This window comes from Humulus lupulus, chromosome 8 (assembly GCF_963169125.1).
Source record: "Humulus lupulus chromosome 8, drHumLupu1.1, whole genome shotgun sequence".
In the NCBI taxonomy this organism is placed as follows: Eukaryota; Viridiplantae; Streptophyta; class Magnoliopsida; order Rosales; family Cannabaceae; genus Humulus; species Humulus lupulus.
Window position 1 is genome coordinate 80,580,675 of NC_084800.1, and position 8,140 is coordinate 80,588,814.

The following is an 8,140-nucleotide window of genomic DNA, read 5'->3' on the forward strand; positions in this document are numbered from 1 at the left end:
ATCCAGATAAGATTACAAGTAGTGAAGTGCCAACTCAAACATGTTTAGCACGACTATTAATCATATCAACCTAAAGACATATATTCTGTCTACACGTATTGTGAACATTTTAACTAGTTGAACACAATCAATACACACATGTAAGCAAGTTCTTCGTAATTTAAGTGTTTGATACAAGTGCACTAGTGCAGCTACAGTTAATGAACTAGCATTCAAAGACCAGTTGCCACTTCCGATCAGTAACAAGATTACAAGAAGATAGTTTTGAGATAAATTGAACTATAACATAATGCATAGGGTTATATGCACAAAATTGGTCAAATTAAATTTATACATTTCTTTACAAGTGTGGTCAAAAGACATCTAAACTTAAATAAAAACGAGATAGAGAATCGATTTCTAAACATCAGCATCTGGTTAAGATACAAAAAAGTCTTGCAAATTCATGTCAGCAGATTTCAATTACCAGGCCTACGTTTCCATTAGAAACCTCACCTTCCTATGTTTTTTGTCTTCATTCCCACGAGCTTTGGAGTTTCGAAGACATGACTTTAGTTTAGGTTCTAGTTGTTTCCTAGTCAATAGCTTCGTTCTTCCTCTTGTGCTTTCAAATGAATCAAACCAATACCAAACATTTCGTTGACCAGGGAAAAGCTTCTTTCTATTAGAATATTGGTATGCAGCAACAGCATCAGATTGGTTAAAGAAAGCCACTTTGGCAGACCCTGCAGAACAGAAGATTTTGGTTTCTACATAATCAACTGAGCCAAATGGAGAAAATTTCTTTACCAGTTCCTGCTTTGATGGCAGATTAGAATCTTCTGAAAACTTCAAGAATAGAGATTTTGAGCCAGCAAATCTGGCAAGTGCCTTTGATTGCAGAGCCTTGGGGAGCATTTCAGTATCATCAATTCCATCTTTTGAAGCTGCGGTTGAGCTCACATTTTTGGTGTTTTTACAATATGTAACACCCTTACTATCACAAGGTTGCATTCGAATTTTATTATGATTTAGATGGAACTCTGATGACTTTACCTGTGTTTCCAAATCGTTTTCACTGTTCTCAACATCATTAGCATGAGTATCAAATATCTCGCTGAAATTTAAGTCAGCTGCAGAAGATGGCAGTGTGGTAAAGCCGTTATCAACCTTCATATCTTCACTCTGAAACATAGTTCCAATCTTACCTCTTGCATTATAACGACAAGTAATGAAAGTTCTATTATTTTTCAGACTGCCAACATTCACATCAGGCTCTTCCAACTTGACAGAAGACAGGTATGTATCTTCCACTTTAAGTTTCTGATCCTTGCTAATTTCAACAACATTTCTACCATGATGATCTGAATCTTTGCAGATAGAAAAATCAGACATGTTATGGAAAACTTCCAACAAGCTACTATTGCATGTATAGGTTGCGATCTGGGCCCTAAAGTTTTCAATTTCTAACTTATCCGGGGAACCTGAGAAGTTATTATGACTTGAAGTTTCCTTCCAACCAGTATTACTTCTTTCTGCATAAGGATCAATGCTATTGTATGAAGAGAAAGGTACAGCAGGACACAACTTAAAAGAAGGGTCTTTCAAAAAACCATTAAATAAAGCTACCTCAGTATCACTTCTGTTTATTCTTTCACTAAACTTAAAAGAAGAATCAGACACAGCACTTTGGTCAAGCTGCCTTTTAAACCTTAGTTTCCTCAGAGGAGAATCAGAAACAGCTTTTAAGTCAAAGGATCTCTTACAGCCAAGTTGTCTCCCAGGCCTTTCCATGTAAGGCACAATGGAGCAACTAACTTCAGCATCACATTTATTTTCATCATCATTAACACTTCGCTGAGTCTTGAAATAACCAAGGTGTGAAAAGTAGGCTTCTCTGCTTTCCAAAGAAGAGCACTTTTTGTCTTTAATATATACACCAGAAACTTTATGGGAAAGAAAATTTCTGAACCTCAAAATATTTTGCTTGGTGATATTTAAGCAATTTACTTCTAAACAAAATGAATCCAATGCAAGATATCGCAAATTTACCAGCATCTCAGTAACTGATTGTTGACCCTCCCCTTGCTTAAATTGAGTTGCATTATTCTCCAGAACAACCCCTTTAATGGGTTGATATGTTTCCTTTGAAAGAAGAGTTATTGGGTTGATAATTCTTGCCATACCAGCTTCCATGCTCACGTCCACTGGAATAGGAGACACCTGACCTTTAGAATCCGGTTCTAAATTACGTACTTCATCTTCAACCAAACCTGAACATGCATAATACTGTAGCTCTAAGTGAGTACCTGGGGAAAAAAAAATTTGTGTTCATTTCTAACAGTTATTCATGTCAGAAATGCCTCCAAGCAAAGCTAAGCTAATTGCTATTAACAAATTATGTTAAGAAGTAATAACATAGGTTGAACAATAATAAAATCCTTACCAAATTAAAAAAAATAATAATAAGGATTTTCAACCATAAATGACAACACCCAAAGAATGAAAGCAACCAATTGGTGATTAGTAGACATACTCCAATACTCCAAAACACCATAAATCACACTCCATCCTCAGTGTGATTTAGACTTACTAAAATCCTTACTAGCTTCCTTAATTCACATTCTGAATCTTGAAAATTAAATGAGATTACAAATATACCTTTCTCAAGGCAGCGACGGCCCCGCCTTGCTTCCCGGTAAGCCTCCCTCTGTCGGACCGCATTAAAATCTCGAAGCACCTGTATTTGTGCAATCCCTCTAACCGCGCCGATGAAACCCTCAACTTCAACGTAAGGCAAAACAGCCTTGTTCTGCACGAAACCCAGCAGCGCCTCGGGCCGAAACGAGCTCTTCGCCTCAAAGGCCTTCGTGCCACCGACCGATTCCGAGTGTCCGAGCCAACTCCCGGATATTTCCGACCGGCAGCGACACCTGAGGCTCAGAGCGGTCCTCCGGCAGAGCAATCGCAACGCGGAATCGAGCATGGCGCCACCGTCGAGATCCTCGGCCGAGAACAGTTGGAGGAAGTTTTCAGAGAAAGAACGGATTTGAGAGAGTTGGAAATGGCGAGGGTAGTGATGGTCGAAGAAGGAGACCAAGAAGAGGAAGCAACCATGGGTGTGTTCTTCCCTTGTCTGAATAAGACCAGGCCACCAACGCGAGCCAGAAGATTCATCATCTTGTACCTTCGCCCATACAATCTCACCAATCTCCATTTTCTTTATTCTAAGCTTTGAGGTTCTCACAGCTCACTGTCCAAATCCGCTTTGGGTTATGTCAGAAATGTTTTCATTTGTTTTCTTTTTCCTTACTATTACCATATTCCATAAAAATACGGGGGAAATAATTTATGTTTGGCGCCAAAGGGAACGATATAAAAAAGAAAAAAAATAGTTTTTTATTTAATTAATTAAAAAATTGACAATCAAACCTAAAAACTTTGAGATTGTTGTCACATTAACTAAAAAAAACTGTTTTTTTGTTTTTAAAAGTTAAAAACTGTTTTTTGAAAAGCTGTTTGGCGTTGTTTTCAGAAAATAATTTTTAAAATCGTTACAAAAAATAGAAAATTTTGAGAACAACAAAAAGTTATTTTTTGTTGTCCTCAACATTTTTTTGTTTATTTTTTTTCTCATATTATTTATTTATTTATTATTATTTAACATTATTTATTGTCACATAATTTTTTCTCTCATTAATTTATCTCTCTTCAGTTTCTCTCACATTACTTTATCTCTCATTACTTAATATATCTTTATTTTCTCTCTCTTGTCATTTCCTCTCTCATTATTTTCTCTCTACTCATTTTCTTTCTCATCAAATTCTCTTTTTTTTTTTGGATCAATTTCTATTTCTTCAAATTTTAGGGTCCTTACTTTCTCACTTCATATTTTTCATCATTTTTTTCAAATTATTTTATCTTATTATTTATTACAAACTTTTAAAATATTTTTCTCTTTGTAAATATATTTGTTAATATTTTATTTAAGATTTAAAAAAAATAAAACTAAAAAATCAATTTTAGAAAACATTAACCAAACACCTCTCGTTTTTTTAAAACTACAAAAACAATTTTTTGTTCTCAATTTTGAGAACACAATTTTGAAAACAAAAAACAGAAAACAATGCCAAACAATGAATTTATTTTTATTTATTAGTTTTTAAAATTGTAATTAAAATTCATTAAGTTTTAAAAATAGAATTTTTTTATTTTCAAATTTTTTTTAAATTGTATTTTACTTTTTTCGTTTTTTTTCTTCAAATCAACAAAACAAAAAATAAAAATAATTACCAAACAATTTTTATTTTTTAAAATAAAATTTGACCAAACACAACCATTGAATTTACACCTCCCATATTTTCTAAAACTAACTCTAAATTTTTTTGTTTGGACAAAACTCTATAATAACCTATCTACATGGTAAACCGGAAGAAATAAACTTTCATTAATAATCTCAATAAATAACAAAATATTAGAGTCTCAATATGCTAAATTGATAATCTGGATACTTGCATAAGATCAAAACAATATTTTCCAAGTTTTTTTATGGTGATAAAAGAAAATATAGTTAATAATTGATATCTAATATTTAATATCCTTTTCTGGGAAAATTTTATTTCTATAATTCTAAAGTATTATTTTTTTGACAAAGTGATTTGTTTTTCTTTAGACTAAACTTAACTTCATTTCATTTTTTTTTCCGAAATAATCACCACACTTGAATTTTTTATTTATTTTTTACATATTATATCAAAGTTATTTATTATTATTATTATTACAATTGAGAAAAAATGTAGGTAAATTAGAAATTCATAAGCTAGTTTATTATTTTTGCATTTTAGTTGATAATTTATGGTGTTTAGTTAGATGATAACAAAATAAATATCATAGTTTATAGAAAAATTACACATAACACTTTAATTTTTTTTTTAAATTACAAAAATACGGATAATAGATTGTTACAGTTTTTTAACTATCTGTTACAATTATTTCTATTTAGTCTATAAATGTTATTTACAAAATTGTAACATATAGTTACAAACTTATAAACTTTAGTTACAAATTTGTCAACTTTGGTTATGAAAAACTGTATTATTACAAATTTGTAATTTTGTTTTACGAAAAAACTTCATATTTACGATTGTCTCTTCATATTTTTGTAATTTTTTCCAGATTCTGTACTTTTAGTATTTTTTTTAAATCTTAGGTATCTTTGTAAATTTCCCTAATTTATAAATAATTACCATATTTGAATGTAATATACACAATTATTTTTTTTACGAAAAAAAATATAAATAAATTCACCAACGAAACAAACTTACACACACTAGTTTTTTTTTTAAAAAAAAAAAGATAAATAAGTGAATTTTTATTTATAAGTTGAGACATAAAACTTGTAGTTTAAGGGGTATTCTTAATTTTTTTTTTAAAAAAAGGTATTCTTAAAATGTGGACGGTTGATTTTCTTAATAAAAAATTTATACATAATATATTCTTACTTATGTTAGATATTGTGTACGTTGGCATGTTTATCTTTAACAAATTTTATAAATATATTTTTAGAATATTGGCGGTAAAATATGTTTTATGTCTCGTTTAATCTGTCATAAATTATATTTATGGTTAATGTAGGATAAAATAAAAGGAATTTACATGAAATATTGGGAAAATTAAATAAATTTTGATATATATGACTTTTTTTTGTGTGTGCATTTTTCATGGTATTTTTTGTTATTTAATTTTTTTATGGGTTTTGTTATCCCATGTTTATCAAATAAATTATTTAGTTTCCCACATTTTATTGAATAAGATTATTTATACTAAATTTGAATTTTTGTGAGGGCATTTTAGTAATTTTATGTATTTTTTTTTCTGTTTTTTTGGAAAACAATTTTTTAAGAAAAATCAATCTTCAGTGTTATTTCTTCTGGATGCAGGTACTCGAGTACCTATATCTTATATTTTTTTTAGTTAGCTTCAGTATCACATTTTTGTATAACCATGATTTTGTCTTCTCCTCTCCTTCAGCATTTGTTATTCTGATATTCGTTCTTCTTTTTCATTTTGTTTTAGGGTTTTATAAGCTTTATCGTTGTGGATTTGTGGCTTCTGTGTTGTCTTCGTCTCGGTGAGTACCTAGTTACAAGGGTCTATTTTTTTTAGGATGCTTCAGTATCACGTTTTTGTATAACCCTAATTTCGTCTTTTTCCTCTCCTTCAGTATTTGATATTCTGATTTTCGTTCTTCTTTTTCGTTCTGTTTTTAGGGTTTTATAAGTTTTCTCGTTATGGATTTGTGGCTACTGTGTTGTTTTCGACTCGGTGAGTACCCGGTTTCAGGGTTTATGTTTTAATTTTGTTAATGAATATTTTTTGTTAATTTTGCTTTGGATTATCTATTTTCGGTCGTGGATGATTGTTTTTTAGTCGGTGTTAATGGTGGTTTTTGTTTTTGGTGCACGATTTGATGGTTAGTTTTTTAGTGGGGGTTTTGACAGTTTTTGATCAGTTATTTTGGGGAAGTTTATGGGTAGTTATTTGTAATTTGTGCTCTATATATATCTGTTATTCTTTTTCATTTGTGTTGTTTGTTTTTATTTTATGCAGTGCATTGTCTATTTTATTTTCAAAGATTTTTTATGGATCATTTTGGTGAAGTTGGTGGTATTATTAGTTCTGAGAAGAAATTTTCTGAAATAGTAGAGGATGAATCGAAGACTGTATGGGATGTTATTGGCGAGATTCTTCCTCGAAGGAGTAACATTACTCGTTTGAAGTCTATTGCAAGGAAGAAGAGTAAATCACCTTCCTCTGTTAAATAGACGAAGGAATCGTGTGCATCTGGTAGTAAGGATGTTGTAGATGATTCTCTTGAGACTAAGCATGTTGTGGTATGTGTTTATTTTTTTAAGTATAATAATAAAAAAAATGTTCATATGTTTATGTTACTGTAATTGGTTTCACATTCGGTGGATTGTGTTTGTTTTATTTTTATGGTTGTGTTCTTAAAGTGTTTTGTTTCTTTGTACCTGGTTATATGTAACTGATTCTTATGGATAAGTAGTTTATTTTGCATAATGTTCAGTTTTGATTGAGTTTTTTTTTTTTTTAGTTTTATGGTTGTGTTTTTTTTTAAAGTGTTTTGTTTCTATGTAGCTAGTTACATATGTAACTCGTTTCTTGTAGATATGTAGTTTATTTTGCATAATGTTCATTTTTTATTGTGTTTGTTTTATTTTTATGGTTGTGTTTTTTTGTTGTTAAAGTGTTTTGTTTCTTTGTACCTGGTTACATGTGTAGCTGGTTACTTGTAGATAAATAGTTTATTTTGCTTAATGTTTTTTTTTTAGTGTGTAACTGGTTACCTTAGTGAATGTATTGTCTTTTTTTTTATATATTTCAAATATGCAAAAGTTAAAGACATATAACCGGTTTTATAAATGTAAATAAAGATCTATTTTCCATGTTTATATTGTATGAAATTGGTTACATGTTGTGTAATTGGTTTGTTTGTTTCTTCTGCAGGCTCATTTAAAAATCAATCCCTCTAAGAGGTTTGGAAGTAAGGTTCAACATTTCAATGACAAGACTATTATTAATGACTTGAAGGCTAAGTTGACCAAAAGTCAGAAAGCATTGTTTAAGAATACGCCATTTGGGCACTTCTTAGAAGTTTCTGATATTCATTTCCAAACCCAACTTGCCCAACTTGCCCAACTAGTGTTGTTGAGAGAGGTGTCTCACGAGAGGGAGGAAGAGGAGATGTGGTTTAAGTTGGGTCGTAGGGTTTGTAGATTTTCTGTTGAGGAGTTTGCCCTAGTTACAGGTCTTAAATGTGATGGTATTTTTTATTTAAGTCTTTTTCAAAAAAAGAAATTTCTGTTTAAGAAAAAAATATTTGGTCGTTTTGTTGGTAAAGTGTCAAAGGTCGAATTGCGAAATGCTTTCATTAGTAAGAAGTTAGCTGATGATGATGATGTCATGAAATTGGGTATAGTTCATATTTTTGTAAACTATTTGTACGGGTATACTAGTGAGAAGTTGGTTGATGACTTTTTTTTTAGATGGTTGATCGTGATATATCTGAACTGGGAAATATTAGTTTTGGGAAGTTTGTTTGGGATAGGAGTTTTCATTATTTGAAAATTGCTTTGAAGGG

The 8,140-nt window shown here is 30.7% G+C and overlaps 1 protein-coding gene across 1 annotated transcript; it reads right to left on the minus strand.

The window, feature by feature from the left end:
- Positions 1 to 313: 313 nt before the first annotated feature.
- Positions 314 to 3,274, minus strand: LOC133797927 (uncharacterized). The gene is made up of 2 exons (XM_062236056.1): positions 2,641 to 3,274; positions 314 to 2,288 (listed from the first exon to the last, which is right to left on the minus strand). The coding sequence occupies exons 1-2, from the start codon at positions 3,194 to 3,196 to the stop codon at positions 472 to 474; spliced, it is 2,373 nt and encodes a 790-aa protein (XP_062092040.1). The 5' UTR covers positions 3,197 to 3,274; the 3' UTR covers positions 314 to 471.
- Positions 3,275 to 8,140: the final 4,866 nt, after the last annotated feature.